A 27,411-nucleotide genomic window follows, 5' to 3' on the forward strand; every position below is an offset into this window, starting at 1 on the left:
ACGAAGCGCTGTTAATGCCTTAACAATAGCAGAACGTCAGGTAGTGAGAGCTCACCTCATCATCATCATCATCTTCCTCCACCTCATGCAGCTGACACACACAGTGTTTAGATGAGCTGAAGTGCGTTTACATGGACACAATCGGAATGAAATCAATACGATTGATGAATCCAATCAAGGTGTTTACATGAAGGATAAATAAAGTTTGATGTGCGTGTTTATATGTCACAAGATTGAAATCAGAATTGATATTTTGACATGCACACACTACACGAATATGCTAATGTTGGCGCATAACTATTCTCCCCTATTGGTTCTGTATTTGTTTTAAACAACAGACTTAATATTTATCCGTCTCTCGCAGTAAAACCCCGCGCCCAAAAGTCGTGTGAGGATGAGAATCTAAAACAAGCACTGGTGGGACGTTGTCCTGCTCCTCTTCACACACACTGAGTGAAATTAGATTTTTTTTAATAACGAAACACTCATTTATATGAAACTTTATTCAACAGGAAGAACCACTCGTTCCGTGCGTCATACGTCATTACGCTATTTTAACGTCATTGCACATGCGCAGTCCTTTTAGTTTCGGTTTCCAATCCGATCAAGTGTTTACATATTCTCTCGCTCGGATTACTAAAGGAGTAAACCACCCCTTTCAATCCGATCGAAATTCTAATCGGATCAATTAAGGTGTTTACATGAAGGTTTTTTAGTCCGATTGAGCCGTCAATCCGATTATAAGTGTCCATGTAAACGCAGGTACTGATAGAGATGTGCAGGTTCTGCTGTGTGAACACAAGTGACAGTCAATGATCATTCAATAACTGATGTTACGTAACACATGTAAAAATCTTAATTAATCAGTTTAATATAAACAATCTACATTTCTGTACCTGTCTGTGCCGTATCTCAGCTGCAGATGTTCATGTCCAGATGTTCTGCTGTATTGGTGTTTTATCTCGTCCTCCGGCTGGAGAACAGCAGTGATGAACTGATATCAGCCGTTTAATTAAACACTTCTCTCACTCCTCTGTCCTTCTTTCTTCAGTCTCTGAATCATCTCTCGTTTGCACAGTTTATCACAGTTTTGCACAGTTTATCTTCTCTCCTGTCAGCTTTCTCACTCTCACTGGTCTCAGTTTAGTCCTCTTGCTGTTTTCTGTCTCATCGGCTCCACTAACAGATGAACGATGCAGAACTGCTATAGTTTTCTCTTCTGTCTCACTTCACAATGAGAAAAGTGTGACCAGAAGTCTAAATATCTGCCATTATCTCATCAGAATTTCATGAAATTGTCAAAAAATCCAGGAGCATCAACTACAGCAGAAACAGCTGTATTTTTCTCTCTCCGCTGTCTCCATTCTTCCCATCTCTGTCTCAATCTCTCTTCTTCCTCTCGTCTGCATCTCTGAGCATCCTCATACATCTGATTACTCTAATATCCTCCTCCATTCTGCTCTACCATTGTGTCAATCTTCTTCAGTAGATCATTCACCTGATCTCTGTTATTCTCAGCTCTATTGCTGAAGACATGAAATCTTCCTCCACACTGACCAACTAGATCTCTTAATCTACAGTTCTCCTCAATGAGTTTCTCTACAGACTCTCCATCTAGCAGATCTCCATGAGTGAAGAGAATGATGGAGTATTTAAACACTTCTTCTCCAAACAGTGTTTTAATCTTCTGGGGAATCTGCTGATCATGTTCAGTGAATCTTTCATCTACTCTGAGAACAATGAGAAAAGCGTGAGGTCCAGGACTGGATATATAAACACTCCACGCTATCTCTGTCATTAATTCTTCACGTCTCAGCTCTGTGTGATATAATCCAGGAGTATCAACTACAGACACAGATCTGCCTGAAACAGTGGCGTGTTTCTCTAAACATTTACTGGTTACTGATTTTGTACTCCTTAAGGATATAAACTCTCTCTTTCCCAGTATTGTGTTTCCAGCTGCACTCTTCCCAACACCAGTTTGACCCAGAAGAACAATCCGTCTGGAAGCGTAATCACAAGCTTTACATCTGACAGAAAACAATTCCGGAGTGATTTTGTAGGAACTGGTTAAATCTGCAAAATATTAAACAAAAGCACATATAGAGAAGAACAAAGATATAAATCATATAAACAGTGCTTCATGTTTTTCAGGTAAGCCTATCACTATTTGGGTATAGAAATGGAATAATCAAATGTGAAATAACAACAGTCTTCACTGCATTAATTACATATAAATGAAAGGGGGGGGAGGGGTTTGACTGCGATTTCACTTTTTTCATTTTAAATAGTGTGTAATGTTGCTGTTGGTGCATGAACAGTATCTGCAAAGTTGCAGCGCTGAAAGTTCAATGTAAGCAGAGATATCGTCTTTTAAAAATCAGGAAGTATATTGCCTACAAAAACGACTGGATTGGAACTACAGCTGGGTTATGGTACGTCACTAACCCACACATTTGCATCAACCCTCCCTCAGAATATGCAGAAAAGGGCATGCGCATATTTCTGAGGCATGTCGACTCGTCGAGTGTGTTTATTTTCATTTATTATTTATTTTTATTTATTTCGAGCAATATGTAGTTACACATGACAAGGCAATACGAAGCATTTTGGTTAGTCTGTACAAGCCTTTAAATTCATCATATTTACATCAACTTTAAAAAAACCTAAATCTATTGCTCGAAACGGAGTGGATAGAAGTCAAACTTATTTGCACCCACCCCGGTTGCCAATAACAGGAAAAACAAAACAAAACCATAATAGTTGCTTCCTTACACATTATCATAACACTCAATGACAATTTTGAATATAAGTACATATATGAAAACATGAGAAAGGAAAGAAGGGGAACCCTTTCTCCCTCATCAAAGGCAAAACAATACCAAAACAAAACAAAACATATCCTAAATACACACCATATATGATCATGATCTCAGGTGACAATTATAATAATACCAACAATGGTAATCAATTACCTACAAGGTAAAATAAAACAGATTATAAACACGTGGATACATCTATGAAAATACCAACAATGGTAATCAGAATACCTACAGAGTAATATTAACAAAAATACATGAATAAAACTCACAAAATTAAACAATTTCCGACATGTATTGCCATAAGACCTTCTGTTTATAATGTACTTTAAATTGATGAATATTTTGGCTTTGTTTAAGTTCAAGCCCCAAACTATTCCAAAGTTTAACCCCACATACAGACACACAAAAACGTCTCCTAGTTGTTCTGACCACTGGTATTACAAAGTTCCCATAACTCCTCGAACTATACGACTGCTCACTCTGTATAAATAACTTTTGTATGTTAGCAGGTAAAAGGTTGTGTAATGCTTTAAATAAAAATTTTGCTATATTAACTTTAACTAGGTCCTGTATTTTAAATAATTTAGATTTATGAAAAAGTGGATTTGTATGTTCAAGATAATCAGCCTTGTGTATAATACGTATAGCCCTTTTTTGTAAAATAAATAGTGATTGTATTAAGTTGTTATAGTTATTTCCCCAAACTTCAACACAGTAAGTTAAGTACGGTAAAATTAAGGAACAATACAAGATACGTAGTGCATTCTCATCAAGTACCTGTTTGGCTTTATTTATTATCGCAAGGCTATTGGAGACTTTGGTTTTTATGTGCCTGATGTGAGTTTTCCAAGTTAGTTTGTTTTCTATTATAACTCCTAAAAATTTTATTTTCAGAGACATATTCAATTTGTAACCCGTCTATCTCAATCATCTTATCCATTTTTTCCTTATGATTACCAAATAACATGGCTTTAGTTTTATCTAAGTTCAAAGCCAATTTTATTACTGTCCATCCATTCTTTGATATTTCTTAATTCCGTGTTTACAACAGTAATAACCTTATCATAATTGTCATCACAATAGAAAATTGTGGTATCATCTGCAAACAAAACTAACTTGAGTAATTTAGAAACATTAAATATATCATTGATGTACAAAATGAATAGTTTGGGGCCCAATACTGACCCTTGGGGGACACCACAGGAAATTACACGACAATCAGAAGAGGACTCCCCCATTTGCACATATTGCATTCTATCACTTAAAAAGCTTTTTACCCAATTGCCCGCTACCCCTCGTATCCCATACCTTTCCAATTTCTTAAATAATATTGCATTATTAATAGTGTCGAAGGCTTTCTTCAAATCAATGAAAATTCCAATGGTAAATTTTTTATTGTCTAATGCATTAGATAAACCTTCTGTGGCATCAATTATAGCCATAGATGTAGATCTCATGCTTCTAAATCCATATTGACTTTCATTTATCAGGTTAGATTTTTCAACACATTTTTCTAATCGAATATTAAATATCTTTTCTAGAATTTTTGAAAATTGAGGAAGCAATGAAATTGGTCTATAATTGTTAAAGTTATGTTTATTTCCATTTTTAAATAGTGGAATAACTTTGGCAATTTTCATCTTCTTGGGAACACAACCATTTTGAAGTGACAGATTACAGATGTGCGTTAAGGGTGCTTTGATGTTATTTATAACTTTTTTTAGTAATGCCATATTGACGGAATAACAGTCCATCGAGTAGTTATTTTTAGACTTTTGAACAATATCCATTACTTCTTCCTCACTAACTGCCGAAAGGAAAATGGTGTCTGAATTTTTCTCAACTTTATCAATATTGTGCTCTATTTGTTCATCTGGGATACTTGATGCTAGCCTGGTTCAACCAGACTCTAGTACATTTCATTTGCACATAGAGTCTGGAACCGCTCCATTGAGAAACGTTTCCTTCCTTGTAGGCGGGTTCACTATTAAAGTTCAAATCTATTGGATCTGCCCAGAGTCACTCACGATCTGCTATAGCCAATCGCTAACAAGTGGTCGTGAGTGACGCAGTGGCGCCTCCAGAAATTTTTCGTAGGGGTGGCCAGATGGGGCCAGTTAAAATCTTGGGGTGGCACACCAAAACTACAGTATAAACCATAATTTCAGAATTCTTTTCTACTGTTGTAATAAACCAGCCTGTAGAAAACTATCAGAAAGACTTAAGGAAACTCCTACTGATATACTTTGGTTTATTGTGTAATATTTAATGTTACTAATGATATTAGTAGGGCCCAACTAATATATATTACATTGTATGTAATGATATATATTATATTATATATAAGGGTCCTTGCCCCACAGCAAATTTCCAGATACTTACATAATTGTGATGAATTTAATCATTTTTAAGTTATTAGTTTGCAGTGTAACATTACAGTTAACACCTTTAAATATTACATAAATGTATTATGAATTTTTAATACACTTAATGAGTGTATACATCAGCAGCAAAAAGTAATTCTTGAAAAAATCTGCACAGTAATTTTATAAAATCTAAATATGTTAATAAAAACAAATTACTATTAGTTCTCTTTTAAAATTCAATCAGGCAATCATGTCACAATTTTATATTTATATATTACTGTCAAGAATTCAGAAGTGCATAGCCTAAACTACAAATAAATTATATACAATTAAATTATGCTTATTTAAAATGTATTGAGCAGGCTAGGTATAACAAAATATATTGGCTTTTAATAATATTTCAGTGCGCAAACCCATGATTGAGCCCGTTCTTGCATGATTACATGAAAAACATCGCGGGTGCAGAATGATGTGCTCAAAGCAACATGGAGTCACAGTGTGCAGCAGCACTGCGCTTCATAAATGTGCATTTAAAAGCTCATGTCACAAATCGAAAAAATGTTGAGCACACAAATCCAAGTGCGATTTGTTCCTTTGTTTCACAGTTATTGTGCGTTTGATGCCGATTCATAATCCTTGTGATATGTATGTGTGATCTAACAGAACACGCCGGTGAGTCGCTTAAAAACCGCAACAAACTCCAAGAAAATAAAGTAATTTTATGCGAATATACAGACTTTTATCTACAGATCATGCATTTATAATGTCAATATATCATATTGGAGAGAGTTTTACCGTGCATCCAAGAGGCGCGCGTGCTGTTTGAATATGAATGGAGAATGATGACAGCCGCAGAGGAGGGAAAACGAGTTTATACTTTAATGATGTAAATATACTTCTGTACCTCACATTAAGCTATGGAATGACTTCAGATGACTTTGTCACCCAAACTGACGTGAAAAAAGCGGGAGGCGCCGAAAAGCGCGCTGTTTGCATCCCCTGTCCAAACGTGGCAAAAAACACACCTAAAAGCTGCTGTATACCATTTGGCACTTAAAAAGCACGTCACGACACATAATTCCCCGTCTTCTTTTACTTAAGAATATTTTTGACTTATTTATAAAATGCATAACTGATGCTACAAAAATTAATACTGGCCATTGGGGTGGCCAATGGGGTGGCCAGGAGTCGGCCAGGGGTGGCCATGGCCACCCCTGGCCACCCCCTGGTGGCGCCATTGGAGTGACGTATGTCACGCGCCGAAACGGCTGGAAACAAGTCCGAATGATAAGAGGATTATGTTTACAATAGGATTTCAGTCAACGAGCGCCGCAGGTTTTGTTAATCTAGGAACAATTATTAATTTGAAATGTATATTTGACACGAAGGACAGTGATTATTCAGTCAATGGTGGAAGCTGTGTCTAATAATCATTACAAATACGCCGCTGTGGTCGTTTCTGATCTGCCGCAAATGCTGTAGCAGCTACAGTGAATGATCAGTCTGTCTCTATCTGCAGATGTGTAATAAACAACAATTTTTCATATTACGTCTTATTGTTTCTTAATTACCTTAATTATGGTCTTCAAAGTATGTGTTTGTACATTTGTATGTGGCATTTAGTTCTTTTATTAAAACAAATCAACCATTGCCATCTAAAACTGAAAATCAAATATCTTCAAAGTATGGGTTTTCACATTTTTATTTATGACAATTATTTTTTTTTAATCACAACCAATTTGTATGATTTCCAACATGTAAAACTGACACACCAACCTCCTGCACGAGTGCACAAAGGGGCTCAAAATGTTCTATTCATCACAAGAATCAGTAAATTTACAGTTGGGAATATGAGCGACTGACATGACTCCTGAGCGGATCTTCAACAATAGTTCAGCAGCCAGGACTCGGGGCTTCCGAACACCGCGAACACCAGGCTAAACCGTCCGTCGGTCATCGTGCACGAACTGCCCAGCACAAACTTCCAACCTTTCTGCCTCCTTCACTTGGTCCTCCGTTGTGCAACAAGAGGTGAGACGATAACAATCCGGCTTTAAATTCTGTATATTCGGCAGTTTCTTTTCCAACAACGGACCGAATAGCTTTTCTCACGTCTTTCTCCGCTGCCATTACTGAACTCAAACTGACGCACTACATCAACGTCATCTTTCTTAGCCACTCCCTCTATTCGCTGATTGGTCCTACAAAAAATTGGTTTCTTTTGTTGAAGTCTTACTCCAGTTAGACTAAAGTTTAGCGTTAGTCTTCTTGGTTGCAGGTTAAGGAACCACTGCCATTATTGGAGATTGAATGAGTTGTTGTTCTGGACACACTGGCGCCAGCAACTCAAATCTGTGACCTGGAAGGTCATGACGTGCCTCATCGATGGAGATATGTTTCGTCTATCTGTATATGTGTGGAAAATTACTGTGTTTATCTATATCGTAGCCAATGAGAATCATTCAACGTGTAAGCAATGACGTAGCTTAGACCTTGAAAATGGTATAACTGCTGTGATCTTTGTAACTGTAAGGGGGCGGCCTACGAACTCCTGAGTGAGTCTTGAAGCTGACTTCTGCTGATGAAATGGCAAACTATGTTCAGTAAAACTTTCTTTAATTTTTATAATTCCGACTCCGGGTCTTCATTCTTCATATCTGGTTCTGGGTCCTTTAACTGTTAACCCCTAACACCATAAATCGGAGATGCATGCACTGATTGTTATTGTAAAAATGTCAAACATATTACCATAACAATTTGAGCCTGAATCAGACGCGGACAACATAGATGAAGAGAATCGATTAGCACCTGTTCAAACACAAATTTTGCAGGATGTTTCACAGTGGTAAGCTGTTTATTAAATTGGTTAAATTGTAATGTCAAATGTTATAAACTGTTTTAAAAGCTTGTGGTATATGTTTTTTTCCGCCTGTCGAATAAACTATGGTGTTTTTGAATTTTTAAAGTAAGTCCATTGTTTATTCCTACCTTAGTTACACGTGTGCATGAGTTTTGATTAGTAATATACACTCACATATAGGATTATTAGGAACACCTGTTCAATTTCTCATTAATGCAATTATCTAATCAACCAATCACATGGCAGTTGCTTTGCATTTAGGGGTGTGGTCCTGGTCAAGACAATCTCCTGAACTCCAAACTGAATGTCAGAATGGGAAAGAAAGGGGATTTAAGCAATTTTGAGCTTGGCATGGTTGGTGTATGAGTATTTCACAATCTGCTCAGTTACTGGGATTTACACACACAACCATTTCTAGGGTTTACAAAGAACGGTGTGAAAAGGGAAAAACATCCAGTATGCGGCAGTCCTGTGGGCGAAAATGCCTTGTTGATGCTAGAGGTCAGAGGACAATGTGCCGACTGATTCAAGCTGATAGAAGAGCAACTTTGACTGAAATAACCACTCGTTACAACCGAGGTATGCAGCAAAGCATTTGTGAAGCCACAACACACACAACCTTGAGGCGGATGGGCTACAACAGCAGAAGACCCCACCGGGTACCACTCATCTCCACTACAAATAGGAAAAAGAGGCGACAATTTGCAAGAGCTCAACAAAACTGGACAGTTGAAGACTGGAAAAATGTTGCCTGGTCTGATGAGTCTCGATTTCTGTTGAGACATTCAGATGGTAGAGTCAGAATTTGGCGTAAACAGAATGAGAACATGGATCCATCATGCCTTGTTCCCACTGTGCAGGCTGGTGGTGGTGGTGTAATGGTGTGGGGGATGTTTTCTTGGCACACTTTAGGTCCCTTAGTGCCAACTGGGCATCGTTTAAATGCCACGGCCTACCTGAGCATTGTTTCTGACCATGTCCATCCCTTTATGGCCACCATGTCCCCATCCTCTGATGGCTACTTCCAGCAGGATAATGCACCATGTCACAAAGCTCGAATCATTAGGGCCCGAGCACTAACAGTGCGAGGACCCTCTTGAAACTGTTAGGGTTATTAGGGCCCGAGCACTAACAGTGCGAGGACCCTATTGAAACTGTTAGGATTATTTATTTTTTATTTTTTTTTATTTTGATTTTTTTTCTGCAAAGTAAGTGCCATTTTCGGGGCCGCAACATGCTCAAAAACTCACCAAATTTGGCACGCATGTCAGGACTGGTGAAAAATTTCGTATTTTGTGGGTTTCGCGGATGGGCGGGGCAAAATGGCACGCTAGCGCCACCCAGAAAATTGGAAAAAATTAGCCCCTCGTCCACGTTCAACCTACATGCACGAAATTTGGTGGGGACGTGTATCATATCAAGATGCACAAAAAAGCCTCAAGAACCCATACCCTAAACTCGACAGGAGGTCCGCCATTTTGAATTTGGCGGCCATTTTTGGACGATTTACAGACTCCGTACTTTAACGAACTCCTCCTAGGGATTTAGTCGGATCGACTTAAAATTTCTGCTGTACCTTCTAAAGGCATTGACGATGTAAAGTTGTGCTATCTGCGCGTTTTCGTCGATGGGCGTGTCCGTGGCGTCGAAGATTCCCCATGAAACAGGAAGTTGTAGTAACTTGGCTGTAAATGCCCAGATCTGCACGAAATTTTACACATTTGACAAGAGTCCCGCCCTGAACAAATCTACATGCCGACATTCACCCACAGTCATAGCGCCACCTGCTGGCAACAGGAATTGGCCTTTAACGAAGCAGCCCCCGCCGCTTGTTTGACCTACATGTACGAAATTTCTGTGGTACATCTACCATGACCAGACACACAAAAAAGCCTCAAGAACCCATACCCTAAACTCGACAGGAAGTCTGCCATTTTGAATTTGGCGACCGATTTGGGACGATTTACACACTCCGTACTTTAACGAACTCCTCCTAGGGATTTAGTCGGATCAACTTAAAATTTCTGCTGTACCTTCTAAAGGCATTGACGATGTAAAGTTGTGCTATCTGCGCGTTTTCGTCGATGGGCGTGTCCGTGGCGTCGATGATTCGCCATGAAACAGGAAGTTGTAGTAACTTGGCTGTAAATGCCCAGATCTGCACGAAATTTTACACATTTGACAAGAGTCCTGCCCTGAACAAATCTACATGCCGACATTCACCCACAGTAATTGCACCACCTGCTGGCAACAGGAAGTGACCTTTAACGAAGCAGCCCCCGCCGCTTGTTTGAGCGACATGTACGAAATTTCTGTGGTACATCTACCATGACCAGACGTACAAAAAAGCCTCAAGAACCCATACCCTAAACTCGACAGGAAGTCCGCCATTTTGAATTTGGCGACCGATTTGGGATGATTTACACACTCCGTACTTTAACGAACTCCTCCTAGGGATTTAGTCGGATCAACTTCAAATTTCTGCTGTACCTTCTAAAGGCATTGACGATGTAAAGTTGTGCTATCTGCGCGTTTTCGTCGATGGGCGTGTCCGTGGCGTCGATGATTCGCCATGAAACAGGAAGTTGTAGTAACTTGGCTGTAAATGCCCAGATCTGCACGAAATTTTACACATTTGACAAGAGTCCTGCCCTGAACAAATCTACATGCCGACATTCACCCACAGTCATAGCGCCACCTAGTGGCAACAGGAAGTATCCTTTAACAAAGCAGGGAAAAATTTCACAGCTGCACCGGCTGAGCCGCAGAATATGCAACGCGGCCGCCTCACACCCCAACGCGCTACAGGTGCGAGGGCCCGCCCATCGCTGCTTGCAGCTTTAATTAGGGCCCGAGCACTAACAGTGCGAGGACCCTATTGAAACTGTTAGGATTATTTTTTTTTTCTTTTTTCTGCAAAGTAAGTGCCATTTTCGGGGCCGCAACATGCTCAAAAACTCACCAAATTTGGCACGCATGTCAGGACTGGTGAAAAATTTCGTATTTTGTGGGTTTCGCGGATTGGCGGGGCAAAATGGCACGCTAGCGCCACCTAGAAATTTGGAAAAAATTAGCCCCTCGTCCACGTTCAACCTACATGCACGAAATTTGGTGGGGACGTGTATCATATCAAGACGCACAAAAAAGCCTCAAGAACCCATACCCTAAACTCAACAGGAAGTCGGCCATTTTGAATTTGGCGCCCGTTTTGGGACGATTTACACACTCCGTACTTTAACTAACTCCTCCTAGGGATTTAGTCGGATCGACTTCAAATTTCTGCTGTGCCTTCTAAAGGCATTGACGATGTAAAGTTGTGCTATCTGCGCGTTTTTGTCAATGGGCGTGTCCGTGGCGTCAAAGATAAGCCATGAAACAGGAAGTTGTAGTAACTTGGCTGTAAATGCCCAGATCTGCACGAAATTTGACACATTTGACAAGAGTCCCGCCCTGAACAAATCTACATGCCGACATTCACCCACAGTCATAGCACCACCTGCTGGCAACAGGAAGTGACCTTTAACGAAGCAGCCCCCGCCGCTTGTTTGACCGACATGTACGAAATTTCTGTGGTACATCTACCATGACCAGACGTACAAAAAAGCCTCAAGAACCCATCCCCTAAACTCGACAGGAAGTCCGCCATTTTGAATTTGGCGACCGATTTGGGACGATTTACACACTCCGTACTTTAACGAACTTCTCCTAGGGATTTAGTAGGATCAACTTCAAATTTCTGCTGTACCTTCTAAAGGCATTGACGATGTAAAGTTGTGCTATCTGCGTGTTTTTGTCGATGGGCGTGTCCGTGGCGTCGATGATTCGCCATGAAACAGGAAGTTGTAGTAACTTGGCTGTAAATGCCCAGATCTGCACGAAATTTTACACATTTGACAAGAGTCCTGCCCTGAACAAATCTACATGCCGACATTCACCCACAGTCATAGCGCCACCTAGTGGCAACAGGAAGTGACCTTTAACAAAGCAGCGAAAAATGTCACATCTGCACCGGCTGAGCCGCAGAATATGCAACGCGGCCGCCTCACACCCCAACGCGCTACAGGTGCGAGGGCCCGCCCATCGCTGCTTGCAGCTTTAATTTTTTTTCTTTTTTCTTTTTTCTGCAAAGTAAGCGCCATTTTCGGGGCCGCAACATGCTCAAAAACTCACCAAATTTGGCACGCATGTCAGGACTGGTGAAAAATTTCGTATTTTGTGGGTTTCGAGGATGGGCGGGGCAAAATGGCTCGCTAGCGCCACCTAGAAAATTGGAAAAAATTAGCCCCTCGTCCACGTTCAACCTACATGCACGAAATTTGGTGGGGACGTGTATCATATCAAGACGCACAAAAAAGCCTCAAGAACCCGTACCCTAAACTCGACAGGAAGTCCGCCATTTTGAATTTGGCGACCGATTTCGGACGATTTACACACTCCGTACTTTAACGAACTCCTCCTAGGGAATTAGTCGGATCAACTTCAAATTTCTGCTGTACCTTCTAAAGGCATTGACGATGTAAAGTTGTGCTATCTGCGTGTTTTCGTCGATGGGCGTGTCCGTGGCGTCGATGATTCGCCATGAAACAGGAAATTGTTGTAACTTGGCTGTAAATGCCCAGATATGCACGAAATTTTACACATTTGACAAGAGTCCCGCCCTGAACAAATCTACATGCCGACATTCACCCACAGTCATAGCGCCACCTAGTGGCAACAGGAAATGACCTTAAACGAAGAAGCCCCCGCCGCTTGTTTGACCGACATGTACGAAACTTCTGTGGTACATCTACTATGACCAGACGCACAAAACAGCCTCTTTGAGCAATGCCCTAAACTCGACAGGAAGTCCGCCATTTTGAATTCGGCGACCAAATTGGGACGATTTACACACTCCGTACTTTAACGAACTCGTCCTAGGGAATTAGTCGGATCCACTTCAAATTTCTGCTGTACCTTCTAAAGGCATTGACGATGTAAAGTTGTGCTATCTGCGTGTTTTCGTCGATGGGCGTGTCCGTGGCGTCGATGATTCGCCATGAAAGAGGAAATTGTTGTAACTTGGCTGTAAATGCCCAGATATGCACGAAATTTTACACATTTGACAAGAGTCCCACCCTGAACAAATCTACATGCCGACATTCACCCACAGTCATAGCGCCACCTAGTGGCAACAGGAAATGACCTTAAACGAAGAAGCCCCCGCCGCTTGTTTGACCGACATGTACGAAACTTCTGTGGTACATCTACTATGACCAGACGCACAAAACAGCCTCTTGGAGCAATGCCCTAAACTCGACAGGAAGTCCGCCATTTTGAATTCGGCGACCAAATTGTGACGATTTACACACTCCGTACTTTAACGAACTCCTCCTAGGGAATTAGTCGGATCGACTTAAAATTTCTGCTGTACCTTCTAAAGGCATTGACGATGTAAAGTTGTGCTATCTGCGCGTTTTCGTCGATGGGCGTGTCCGTGGCGTCGATGATTCCCCATGAAACAGGAAGTTGTAGTAACTTGGCTGTAAATGCCCAGATCTGCACAAAATTTTACACATTTGACAAGAGTCCCGCCCTGAACAAATCTACATGCCGACATTCACCCACAGTCATAGCGCCACCTAGTGGCAACAGGAAGTGACCTTAAACGAAGAAGCCCCCACCGCTTGTTTGACCGACATGTACGAAACTTCTGTGGTACATCTGCTATGACAAGACGCACAAAACAGTCTCTTGGAGCGATGCCCTAAACTTGACAGGAAGTCCGCCATTTTGAATTTGGAGGCCATTTTGGGACGATTTACACACTCCGTACTTTAACTCCTCCTCCTAGGGATTTATTCGGATCGACTTCAAATTTCTGCTGTACCTTCTAAAGGCATTGACGATGTAAAGTTGTGCTATCTGCGCATTTTCGTCGATGGGCGTGTCCGAAGCGTTGATGATTCGCCATGAAACAGGAAGTTGTAGTAACTTGGCTGTAAATGCCCAGATCTGCACGACATTTTACATATTTGACAAGAGTCCCACCCTGAACAAATCTACATGCCGACATTCACCCACAGTCATAGCGCCACCTGCTGGCAACAGGAAGTGACTTTTAACGTAGCAGCCCCCGCCACATGTTTGACAGACATGTAAGAAATTTCTGTGGTACATCTACCATGGCCAGACGCACAGAAAAGTCTCTTGGAGCGATGCCTTAAACTCAACAGGAAGTCGGCCATTTCTAATTTTACCGCCATTTTTGGATGATTTACTCATTACGTACTTTAACTAACTCCTCCTAGGGCTTTAGTCGGATCGACTTCACATTTCTGCTGTGCCTTCTAAAGGCATTGGCGATGTAAAGTTGTGCTATCTGCGGGTTTTCGGCGATGGGCGTGTCCGTGGCGTCGATGATTCGCCATGAAACAGGAAGTTGTAGTAACTTGGCTGTAAATGCCCAGATCTGCACCAAATTGTACACATTTGACAAGAGTCCCGCCCTGAACAAATCTACATGCCGACATTCACACACAATCATAGCGCCACCTGCTGGCAACAGGAAGTGACCTTTAATTAAGCAGCGTAGCAAATTCACAGCCGCACCGGCTGAGCTGCAAAATTTGCAACGCGGCCGCCTCATACCCCGACGCGCTACAGGTGCGAGGGCCCGCCCATCGCTGCTTGCAGCTTTAATTTTTTTTTCTTTTTTCTTTTTTCTGCAAAGCAAGCACCATTTTCGGGGCCGCAACATGCTCAAAAACTCACCAAATTTGGCACGCATGTCAGGACTGGCGAAAAATTTCGTATTTTGTGGGTTTCGCGGATGGGCATGGCAAAATGGCTCCCTAGCGCCACCTAGAAAATTGCAAAAAAATTAGCCCCTCGTCCACGTTCAACCTACAAGCACGAAATTTGGTGGGGACGTGTATCATATCAAGACGCACAAAAAAGCCTCAAGAACCCATACCCTAAACTCGACAGGAGGTCCGCCATTTTGAATTTGGCGGCCATTTTTGGACGATTTACAGACTCCGTACTTTAACGAACTCCTCCTAGGGATTTAGTGGGATTGACTTCAAATTTCTGCTGTGCCTTCTAAAGGCATTGACGATGTAAAGTTGTGCTATCTGCGCGTTTCGTTGATGGGCGTGTCCATGGCGTCGATGATTCGCCATGAAACAGGAAGTTATAGTAACTTGGCTGTAAATGCCCAGATCTGCACCAAATTTTACACATTTGACAAGAGTCCCGCCCTGAACAAATCTACATGCCGACATTCACCCACAGTCATAGCGCCACCTAGTGGCAACAGGAAGTGACCTTTAACAAAGCAGCCCCCACCGCATCTTTGACCGTCATGTACGAAATTTCTGTGGTACATCTACCATGTCCAGACGCACAGAAAAGTCTCTTGGAGCGATGCCCTAAACTCAACAGGAAGTCGGCAATTTCGAATTTCACCGCCATTTTTGGATGATTTACTCATGTACTTTAACTAACTCCTCCTAGGGATTTAGTCGGATCGACTTCAAATTTCTGCAGTGCCTTCAAAAGGCATTGACGATGAAAAGTTGTGCTATCTGCGCGTTTTCCTCAATGGCCGTGTCCGTGGCGTCGATGATTCGCCATGAAACAGGAAGTTGTAGTAACTTGGCTGTAAATGCCCAGATCTGCACCAAATTGAACACATTTGACAAGAGTCCCGCCCTGAACAAATCTACATGCCGACATTCACCCACAGTCATAGCGCCACCTGCTGGCAACAGGAAGTGACCTTTAACAAAGCAGCCTAGCAAATTCTCAGCCGCACCGGCTGAGCTGCAAAATATGCAACGCGGCCGCCTCACACCCCGACGCGCTACAGGTGCGAGGGCCCGCCCATCGCTGCTTGCAGCTTTAATTTCAAATTGGTTTCTTGAACATGTCAATGAGTTGACTGTACTAAAATGGCCCCCACAGTCACCAGATCTCAACCCAATAGAGCATCTTTGGGATGTGGTGGAACGGGAGCTTCGTGCCCTGGATGTGCATCCCACAAATCTCCATCAACTGCAAGATGCTATCCTATCATGGGCCAACATCTCTAAAGAATGCTTTCAGCACCTTGTTGAATCAATGCCACATAGAATTAAGGCAGTTCTGAAGGTGAAAGGGGGTCAAACACAGTATTAGTATGGTGTTCCTAATAATCCTTTAGGTGAGTGTATTTTTTAAATGTGGTAACTGTGACAAAATGCCAATGGAAGTTGAAAACATCTGCTGCAAAGAAATACAAAAAGTACTCTAACACCTCCTAATTAAATATTTTTTTGTTGTGTATAGTTCTTTTGAAATTGTTTATCCAAACAACTTTGTCCAAATATACTTCAATTTTGTCCATGAATATAGCCTTTACAAGCTGCCATGTTGTATAAAAAATTGTTGCCATGCATTACAATAATTTATGTATTAAAAGTTGGTTGTTACGTGACTGCACATTAAATTATTACTGCCTCACATCAATATTTAGGTTTGTCGATGAATTATCGGCAAAAGATACTCTTCCTGTTCTCAGTGGGAGCTCAACAAGACCACGCCACCTTTTTTTGTGTATTCCTGTGCGCGAAGATTAGTCAAAAACCTGTTCTAATTACATCATTAAAAAAAGGAAGTTGAGAGTGTATTCCAAACCGGACGTTCGCTGTAGGCTTTGAAAGGGGACTTCTGTCAAATAAAATATCTCACTAGGCATTGAACTTTGAGCTTTTTAATTTTACAGGTTTTATTTATGCTCTGACAGCAACATTACACACTAACTAAAGTTTGAAAAATTGAATCGCAAAGAACGGGACTCTTTAAAATGTACTATTTTTACCTTATGTTTTGACTCTAGACATTATTTGTAAAACTTTAAAGGGGGGTTGATTGCGATTTCACTTTTTTCATTTTAAATAGTGTGTAATGTTGCTGTTGGTCCATGAACAATATCTGCAAAGTTGCAGCGCTGAAAGTCCAGTGTAAGCAGAGATATGGTCTTTCAGACTGATCTCATGAAGTAGCGCGTGTATGACACGCCAATTCGTATTTCCATTTTTGGCGTGCTATCAAGACGCATAATCGCCTTTCAGCGTGTTTATGAACGCCGTTGACTTAACGTTATATAAATATATGACTTACCTCAACCCCATCCCTAAACTTAACCGTCACTGGGGTTATTAAATGGCATTTATGACTGGAGATTTGACTACAGACACGCAGAATGACGTGGACGTTAATGGCATAGACATACACGCGGATAGCTCAAAATGCATAGAGATAACACGCCACCTGACTCGAAAGTGGCATGTATGTTTACGCAAAAGTCATGATGTCATGTTGGGTCTTTTAAAAATCAGGAAGTATATTGCCTACAAAAACAACTGGATTGGAACTACAGCTGGGTTATGGTACGTCACTAACCCACACATTTACATCAACCCCTCCCTCAGAATATGCAGAAAATGGCATGCGCATATTTTAGAGGCACGTCGACTCGTGGAGTGTGTTCATCCAGCTGTCAGGTCTTCTGTGTTCGGGCTTCGCATGGACGCTGTACTTCCTCAACAATGGTTACAATTTATGTTTGATTATGTTCCTGAAAAGGACCATCATAATTTAGCTCTCTGTGCTGTGCATTTTACAAAAGACAGCTTCCAGAATCTCCACGAGTTCAACACCGGATTCAACAAGAAACTGTAACTAAAACATGACGCAGTTCCAACTTTAAAACCAGAGGCAGCAGTTGTTGGACCACAACCTGTAAGTAGGCTAAGACTTAACCATTTTAAATGTATTTGCATGTATAATTCCAGACGTAGCCTCGTGTTTTAGTTTTAACAAATGCCAGCACTGGCCTTATAGCCACTACTAGTTAGCCTATGCTATTTTGTGTCTACGACAAACGCGTACAAACATTATGGACCTGAATTTTGTATAAGTACTGTTTTAAACGTATTTTTCATGTATATATGCTTTATGACGTTATTTTCGATTTGATCAAGAACGTAAACATACCAGCGCTGTTTGAGTATGACATTAGTAGCAGTTGCTATTGTTGCCAGTCAGATGCTATTGTGTAAAATAAACGTGTATAAAGTTAAAAAAAATGTAGCAAATTATCATTCAGAATAGGGCTGGGCGATATGGCCAAAAAATCATATCTCGATATTTTTTGGTCAAATGGCGATATACGATATATATCTCGGTACTTTCTACGTTTTCTATTTAGATAAAGAAAATCTTTATATTAAAAAAAAATAAAATATATATATATATATATATATATATATATATATATATATATATACAGTATATTCACATTCGGCCCAATGATATCCTACAAACAATGTTGATATTGAAGGATATGGAAACAAATATAATATAGGCTATGCAATATATTATGTGCAAAAAGCTTTTGTTTTTATTATTGACTAAAAGCTAAACTAAAAATGAAAATAAAAACAAAAACAAAAGCACAAACTAATTATATTAGCCTGCATTTGATTACCCCATTATAATCACTTTCACTTTCATTAAAAATATATACTTGTAGGTTTAAAATTCCACATATGGCACATTTATTTTCTCCAACAACAAATATTTTAGCAATATGTTTATTTTAGTCAGAATTATTGCGTACTACGTAGTACTATTCACGCGCATTCACTTGCAGAAGCTCGTCCTCTTCTGACATGGACATATTTGTTGTGAAATGGACATATTTGCTTTACTTTCTAACATTTACAGATGGAGAATATGTGAAATGTAAGTTGAGCACTGAGGAAAGCACCACATCTCAAACGCATTAAACAGCGCAAGTCTGTCAGTCAGCAACAGTGTCTGTCAGAGCATTTGACAGGGCGGCAAGCTGCCTTAAACTTGTTAACTATATCAAAGTGATTTTGACGCAATTAATATAAGCTTGTGTCATGTTTAGGACAAATTGTACTACGTAGCCTAGCTACTTTCACTGCAGCAGCTCACACTGCAACCTCCGCTATTTAGGGCCCGAGCACTAACAGTGCGAGGACCCTATTGAAACTGTTAGGATTATTATTATTTTTTTTTTTTTTTTTTTTCTGCAAAGTAAGTGCCATTTTCGGGGCCGCAACATGCTCAAAAACTCACCAAATTTGGCACGCATGTCAGGACTGGTGAAAAATTTCGTATTTTGTGGGTTTCACAGATGGGCGGGGCAAAATGGCACGCTAGCGCCACCTAGAAAATTGGAAAAAATTAGCCCCTCGTCCACGTTCAACCTACGTGCACGAAATTTGGTAGGGACGTGTATCGTATCAAGACGCACAAAAAAGCCTCAAGAACCCATACCCTAAACTCGACAGGAGGTCCGCCATTTTGAATTTGGCGGCCATTTTTGGACGATTTACAGACTCCGTACTTTAACGAACTCCTCCTAGGGATTTAGTCGGATCGACTTAAAATTTCTGCTGTGCCTTCTAAAGGCATTGACGATGTAAAGTTGTGCTATCTGCGCGTTTTCGTCGATGGGCGTGTCCGTGGCGTCGAAGATTCGCCATGAAACAGGAAGTTGTAGTAACGTGGCTGTAAATGCCCAGATCTGCACGAAATTTTACACATTTGACAAGAGTCACGCCCTGAACAAATCTACATGCCGACATTCACCCACAGTCATAGCGCCACCTGCTGGCAACAGGAAGTGACCTTTAACGAAGCAGCCCCCGCCGCTTGTTTGACCGACATGTACGAAATTTCTGTGGTACATCTACCATGACCAGACGCACAAAAAAGCCTCAAGAACCCATACCCTAAACTCGACAGGAAGTCCGCCATTTTGAATTCGGCGACCGATTTGGGACGATTTACACACTCCGTACTTTAACGAACTCCTCCTAGGGATTTAGTCGGATCAACTTCAAATTTCTGCTGTACCTTCTAAAGGCATTGACGATGTAAAGTTGTGCTATCTGCGCGTTTTCGTCGATGGGCGTGTCCGTGGCGTCGATGATTCGCCATGAAACAGGAAGTTGTAGTAACTTGGCTGTAAATGCCCAGATCTTCACGAAATTTTACACATTTGACAAGAGTCCCGCCCTGAACAAATCTACATGCTGACATTCACCCACATTCATAGCGCCACCTAGTGGCAAGAGGAAGTGATATTTAACGAAGCAGCCCCCGTCGCATGTTTGACCGACATGTACAAAATTTCTGTGGCACATCTACCATGTCCAGATGCACAGAAAAGTCTCTTGGAGCGATGCCCTAAACTCAACAGGAAGTCAGCCATTTCTAATTTTACCGCCATTTTTGGATGATTTACTCATTACGTACTTTAACTAACTCCTCCTAGGGCTTTAGTCGGATCGCCTTCAAATTTCTGCTGTGCCTTCTAAAGGCATTGACGATGAAAAGTTGTGCTATCTGCGCGTTTTCGTCGATGGGCGTGTCCGTGGCGTCGATGATTCGCCATGAAACAGGAAGTTGTAGTAACTTGGCTGTAAATGCCCAGATCTGCACGAAATTTAACACATTTGACAAGAGTCCCGCCCTGATCAAATCTACATGCCGAAATTCACCCACAGTCATAGCGCCACCTGCTGGCAACAGGAAGTGGCCTTTAACGAAGCAGTGTGGCAAATGCACAGCCGCACTGGCTGAGCTGCAGAAAATGAAACGCGGCCGCCTCAGACCCCGATGTGCTACAGGTGCGAGGGCCCGCCCATCGCTGCTTGCAGCTTTAATTAGGGCCCGAGCACTAACAGTGCGAGGACCCTATTGAAACTGTTAGGGTTATTTTTTTTTTTTCTTTTTTCTGCAAAGTAAGTGCCATTTTCGGGGCCGCAACATGCTCAAAAACTCACCAAATTTGGCACGCATGTCAGGACTGGTGAAAAATTTCGTATTTTGTGGGTTTCGCGGATGGGCGTGGCAAAGTGGCACGCTAGCGCCACCTAGAAAATTGGAAAAAATTAGCCCCTCGTCCACGTTCAACCTACAATCACGAAATTTGGTGGGGACGTGTATCATATCAAGATGCACAAAAAAGCCTCAAGAACCCATACCCTAAACTCAACAGGAAGTCGGCCATTTTGAATTTGGCGCCCATTTTGGGACGATTTACACACTCCGTACTTTAACGAACTCCTCCTAGGGATTTAGTCGGATCGACTTCAAATTTCTGCTGTGCCTTCTAAAGGCATTGACGATGTAAAGTTGTGCTATCTGCGCGTTTTCGTCGATGGGCGTGTCCGTGGCGTCGAAGATTCGCCATGAAACAGGAAGTTGTAGTAACTTGGCTGTAAATGCCCAGATCTTGCACGAAATTTTACACATTTGACAAGAGTCCCGTCCTGAACAAATCTTCATGTCGACATTCACCCACAGTCATAGCGCCACCTGCTGGCAACAGGAAGTGACCTTTAACGAAGCAGCCCCCGCCGCTTGTTTGACCGACATGTACGAAATTTCTGTGGTACATCTACCATGACCAGACGCACAAAAAAGCCTCAAGAACCCATACCCTAAACTCGACAGGAAGTCCGCCATTTTGAATTTGGCGACCGATTTGGGACGATTTACACACTCCGTACTTTAACGAACTCCTACTAGGGATTTAGTCGGATCAACTTCAAATTTCTGCTGTACCTTCTAAAGGCATTGACGATGTAAAGTTGTGCTATCTGCGCGTTTTCGTCGATGGGCGTGTCCGTGGCGTCGAAGATTCGCCATGAAACAGGAAGTTGTAGTAACTTGGCTGTAAATGCCCAGATCTGCACGAAATTTTACACATTTGACAAGAGTCCCGTCCTGAACAAATCTACATGCCGACATTCACCCACAGTCATAGCGCCACCTGCTGGCAACAGGAAGTGAACTTTAACGAAGCAGCCCCCGCCGCTTGTTTGACCGATATGTACGAAATTTCTGTGGTACATCTACCATGACCAGACGCACAAAAAAGCCTCAAGAACCCATACCCTAAACTCGACAGGAAGTCCGCCATTTTGAATTTGGCGACCGATTTGGGACGATTTACACACTCCGTACTTTAACGAACTCCTCCTAGGGATTTAGTGGGATCAACTTCAAATTTCTGCTGTACCTTCTAAAGGCATTGACGATGTAAAGTTGTGCTATCTGCGCGTTTTCGTCGATGGGTGTGACCGTGGCGTCGATGATTCGCCATGAAACAGGAAGTTGTAGTAACTTGGCTGTAAATGCTCAGATCTGCACGAAATTTTACACATTTGACAAGAGTCCCGCCCTGAACAAATCTACATGCCGACATTCACCCACAGTCATAGCGCCACCTCCTGGCAACAGGAAGTGACTTTTAACGAAGCAGCGTAGCAAATGCACATTTTGGCTGAGCTGCAGAAAATGCAACACGGCCGCCTCAGACCCCGGAGTGCTACAGGTGCGAGGGCCCGCCCATCGCTGCTTGCAGCTTTAATTTTTTTTTTTTTTTTTTTCTGCAAAGTAAGTGCCATTTTCGGGGCCGCAACATGCTCAAAAACTCACCAAATTTGGCACTTATGTTAGGACTGGTGAAAAATTTCGTATTTTGTGGGTTTCGCGGATGGGCGGGGCAAAATGGCTCGCTAGCGCCACCTAGAAAATTGGAAAAAATTAGCCCCTCGTCCACGTTCAACCTACATGCACGAAATTTGGTGGGGATGTGTATCATATCAAGACGCACAAAAAAGCCTCAAGAACCCATACCCTAAACTCGACAGGAGGTCCGCCATTTTGAATTTGGCGGCCATTTTTCGACGATTTACAGACTCCGTACTTTAACAAACTCCTCCTAGGGATTTAGTCGGATCAACTTAAAATTTCTGCTGTGCCTTCTAAAGGCATTGACGATGTAAAGTTGTGCTATCTGCGCGTTTTCGTCGATGGGCGTGTCCGTGGCGTCGAAGATTCGCCATGAAACAGGAAGTTGTAGTAACTTGGCTGTAAATGCCCAGATCTGCACGAAATTTTACACATTTGACAAGAGTCCCGCCCTGAACAAATCTACATGCCGACATTCATCCACAGTCATAGCGCCACCTGCTGGCAACAGGAAGTGTCCTTTAACGAATCAGCCCCCGCCGCTTGTTTGACCGACATGTACGAAATTTCTGTGGTACTTCTACCATGACCAGACGCACAAAAAAGCCTCAAGAACCCATACCCTAAACTCGACAGGAAGTCCGCCATTTTGAATTTGGCGACCGATTTGGGACGATTTACACACTCCGTACTTTAACGAACTCCTCCTAGGGATTTAGTCGGATCAACTTAAAATTTCTGCTGTACCTTCTAAAGGCATTGACGATGTAAAGTTGTGCTATCTGCGCGTTTTCGTCGATGGGCGTGTCCGTGGCGTCGATGATTCGCAATGAAACAGGAAGTTGTAGTAACTTGGCTGTAAATGCCCAGATCTACACGAAATTTTACACATTTGACAAGAGTCCCGCCCTGAACAAATCTACATGCCGACATTCACCCACATTCATAGCGCCACCTAGTGGCAAGAGGAAGTGACTTTTAACGAAGCAGCCCCCGTCGCATGTTTGACCGACATGTACGAAATTTCTGTGGTACATCTACCATGTCCAGACGCACAGAAAAGTCTCTTGGAGCGATGCCTTAAACTCAACAGGAAGTCAGCCATTTCTAATTTTACCGCCATTTTTGGATGATTTACTCATTACGTACTTTAACTAACTCCTCCTAGGGCTTTAGTCGGATCGACATCACATTTCTGCTGTGCCTTCTAAAGGCATTGACGATGTAAAGTTGTGCTATCTGTGCGTTTTCCTCCATGGGCGTGTCCGTGGCGTCGATGATTCGCCATGAAACAGGAAGTTGTAGTAACTTGGCTGTAAATGCCCAGATCTGCACGAAATTTTACATATTTGACAAGAGTCACGTCCTGAACAAATCTACATGCCGACATTCACCCACAGTCATAGCGCCACCTAGTGGCAACAGGAAGTGACCTTTAACGAAGCAGCATAGCAAATTCACAGCCGCACCGGATGAGCTGCAAAATATGCAACGCGGCCGCCTCACACCCCGACGCGCTACAGGTGCGAGGGCCCGCCCATCGCTGCTTGCAGCTTTAATTTTCAGATGTGCTCATATCAAACTACTGTATCGATATAAACGGTATTGCCTCATTCCATATCGTTTCAAAAAATATAACGATACATCGTACATATTTGATATATCGCCCAGCCCTAATTCAGAAACGTTTAGTAAGAGCCGTGTGTGGTGAGGTTCTGTTTGACTCTCTTCATCGCCGCTTTCTCGGTCTGATTCTGCCTGAAACTGATACTGCAGTTCGACACATATTTACATCTGGACCGGAGCTCATGACATGCACGTTTCGCCCGTAAAGGTAATGGGCGTTAACTTTCCGGACAACGTGAGCGACAGTTTAGCCAATCACAACACACCGGCCCAAACTAACCAATCTGAGCCCACTGCCTGTTTCTGAGGGAGCGGTTTCATAGACTCAGGAAGTCATACCTCTACGTCTGTCTGAGGGTCGCTTTGCTATCGATCGGAGCCTCCGGGCCCCGCGGGTGGAGCGTCGTAGGCCCACACCGCCTCCGTCCTCCTATACGCAGACCGTCCCGTCTCCCCGCTCTCTCCTTTTCGGGGAGAGGCCTCCGTCTTCCCCTCGGGGGAGGGCGGCGCCTCATCGCTCCAAGGACCCTGGTGTCCTCCTCTGCGGCTGCCGGTGCTTCAAAACCACTGCTGCCCGCACGAGGGGGTCCTCACCCGCCTCGGTTGGCGGACGTCGTTGTGGGGGTCTCGTTCGCACCCTGGGAGAGAGCGGCGGAGGTCAGCGGGTCGTGGGACGCCCCTAGGTCGCCGGCTAGTCCGCCGGATTCCCAGCCCGGCAGCGGCCGCTTCCAAAAACACCCAGCTTCGACCTCAGATCAGGCCAGACGACCCACTGAATTTAAGCATATTACTAAGCGGAGGAAAATAAACTAACAAAACTAACTGTCCCCAGTCCGAATCCGAATGCGCCGCGCCGTCTGGGCGGGGACCAGCCCACGAAACGGGCGCTCGAGGTCCGCGGCGATGTCGGAAACATCTGTCTAGACACCCGACCTGTCTTGAAACACGGACCAAGGAGTTGTATGACTTCAAAGGACAGGGGGTCCCACACTTAAGGCCAGGCATTACTGTCCCAGCCAGCCCGCGGGCCAAAAGAACCGCGCCACTGGTAACCCAGTCATATTGATAGACTCAGGATGTGAACCGCTCGTTTGAGGAGAGTGCGGCTGACAATAAAGGTGAAGTTTATGAAAAATAAGACTTTTTAAAAAAAGAAAAACCACGAATACATGTTATATTGCACCCCATAAACACAATAATGCAAAGAAAAAAAGCAGTCAACCCCCCCCCCCCACCCTCCCCCCCCTTAAATAAACTTTTCCTCTATTGAAATCTATCTTGTGAAGTGTCCTCTTTATGTTATGAATTTGATCCGGGTCATACCATGGAGTATTTTAACACTACCTTCATGTAACGTCATCATCCTCCTCATATGTGGTATCAGAGTCATCTGAGGCATCATTGTCATCCAAGGCTTTTGAGTCGTCTGAGGCATCGGAGTCGTCTGAGGCATATAAGGCATAGGAGTCGTTTGAGGCATCTGAGGCATATAATTTGTCTGAGGCATCCCAGTCGTCTGAGGCATCTCAGTCGTCTTAGGCATATAACTTGTCTGAGGCATCTCAGTCGTCTTAGGCATATAACTCGTCTGAGGCATATAATTCGTCTGAGGCATCCCAGTCGTCTTAGGCATATAACTCGTCTGAGGCATAGAAGTCGTCTGAGGCATATAACTCGTCTGAGGCATATAACTCGTCTGAGGCATAGAAGTCGTCTGAGGCATATAACTCGTATTAGGCATATAACTTGTCTGAGTCATCCGAGTCGTCTGAGGCATACAAGTCGTCTGAGGCATCATAGTCATCCAAGGCATCTGAGGCATCATAGTCATCCAAGGCATCTGAGGCATCATCGTCTGAGACATGGGGTGATCAATGCAGTCTAGACTCCCCACCAGTGTCTGCTTAGGTTTTGCTACTTTTTCTGTATAAAAAGATACAAAACAAATTGAATAGCATTTTTCAACACTTACTTTCCTCACAGTGGTTGGACAGAGATTCAGCCGTTACAGTCCAACATTTCAGCTCTTTCCAGACACATTACTTACAATAACAATAACTGCTTTATTCTATAGACATCAGTAAATAGCTTACACACTAGACTTTTGGGGCAAAAAGTGTGCAGATATTTATCATGTCATGCAGGAGAGGAAAAAAATATAAACCAAACTGTAATGAGTAAAACATTATAATACAGAGATCTCTCTCTCTCTCTGTAACTCTTTCTTGCTTTGACACTACGTTTGAATCTCTGAAGACAGTCAGTGAGAGCAGACTTTCACATTTTGTCTAATATATTTACAATATTTTGTATAATAACGACTCTCACCTATTGTGTCAGGGTATGTTGAATATATTTTTTTAAGCAGCTCGTGAACTTGTCCATTAGGTTCTCTCTTCTTGTTGTTGAACACATGATATCTCTGATCATATTTCTGAACGAGGTTCTTCAGTGGTTTAGACTCATTAATGAACTCATCTATTGTCATGTTTTCTTCCTCCAGTTGATCTCCTCCAGTGAAGAGAATCCAGGTTTTCTTCAAGCGCTCTTCTCCTAAAAGTTTCTCAATCTTCTCCACAGTTTCTCTCTCTTTTCCAGTGAATCTGTCAGCTTTGATGACCAGCAGAAATACACAGAGATCTGATTTACATCTCTGAATAACCTTTTCATTTATCATCTGCTGAATCTCTTCTTCTCTCATATATGGTGTGTTGAATAATCCTGGTGTGTCATTAACAGTGACCCGTCGCCCACCGACAGTCCCAGATTTAACAGCAAAATCTTGTGTGACTGAAGTTGGGCTTTTCTTTGATTCAAAAGCTTCTCGTCCCAGTATTGTGTTTCCTGATGCACTCTTCCCAGCTCCTATTTTTCCCAGTAAGACCAAATTCAGACCTGACATCCCTTCTGCCATTTTCAAGATGTGGCCTGAAGCTAAAAAAGTGCTGAAAGACAAAAATGAACACACATTTATCAAAAATCTCAGACATTTCCTTTAAGACATGTAGTACATGAGAATGCTTCTGTGAGGACCAACTGAAACAGAGACTGTCTCGATGCATTGATCTGTCTTTTCTTGGTGCTTCACTGCATCTGATATTCCTTTATTATTATCATTATGATCTAAAAAGTTCTCACAATTCCCACAATTGACCCTGCAAAAGGGAGTTTGATTGACAAGCAATCTGACCGATCA

At 42.5% G+C, this 27,411-nt stretch overlaps 2 protein-coding genes across 2 annotated transcripts; both read right to left on the reverse strand.

Moving 5' to 3' along the window:
- Positions 1-5: 5 nt before the first annotated feature.
- On the reverse strand, positions 6-25,637 carry LOC148981890 (GTPase IMAP family member 9-like). Its single transcript, XM_089129237.1, has 3 exons — positions 25,560-25,637; positions 897-2,076; positions 6-788 (listed from the first exon to the last, which is right to left on the reverse strand). Exons 1-2 carry the CDS (start codon positions 25,621-25,623, stop codon positions 1,439-1,441), a joined length of 702 nt encoding a protein of 233 aa, XP_088985363.1. The 5' UTR covers positions 25,624-25,637; the 3' UTR covers positions 6-788; positions 897-1,438.
- LOC148981891 (uncharacterized) lies at positions 25,627-27,129 on the reverse strand (the record flags this gene model as incomplete). Its single annotated transcript, XM_089127569.1, has 2 exons — positions 26,544-27,129; positions 25,627-26,138 (listed from the first exon to the last, which is right to left on the reverse strand). Coding segments are annotated over exons 1-2 (1,098 nt in total), but the record flags the coding sequence as incomplete, so codon positions are not given.
- Positions 27,130-27,411: the final 282 nt, after the last annotated feature.

This window comes from Pimephales promelas, chromosome 3 (genome assembly GCF_988280905.1).
Source record: "Pimephales promelas chromosome 3, fPimPro1.hap1.1, whole genome shotgun sequence".
In the NCBI taxonomy this organism is placed as follows: Eukaryota; Metazoa; Chordata; class Actinopteri; order Cypriniformes; family Leuciscidae; genus Pimephales; species Pimephales promelas.

What these genes read in the sequence shown, in the direction of transcription:
- LOC148981890 (XM_089129237.1), bottom strand. Translation starts at nt 25,623, where the DNA reads ATGACAATGATGCCTCAGATGACTCTGATACCACATATGAGGAGGATG. An exon ending in GATGATGACGTTACATGAAG is followed by an intron (nt 2,077 to 25,559) that starts GTAGTGTTAAAA and finishes AATATTTTGCAG; the next exon opens with ATTTAACCAGTTCCTACAAA.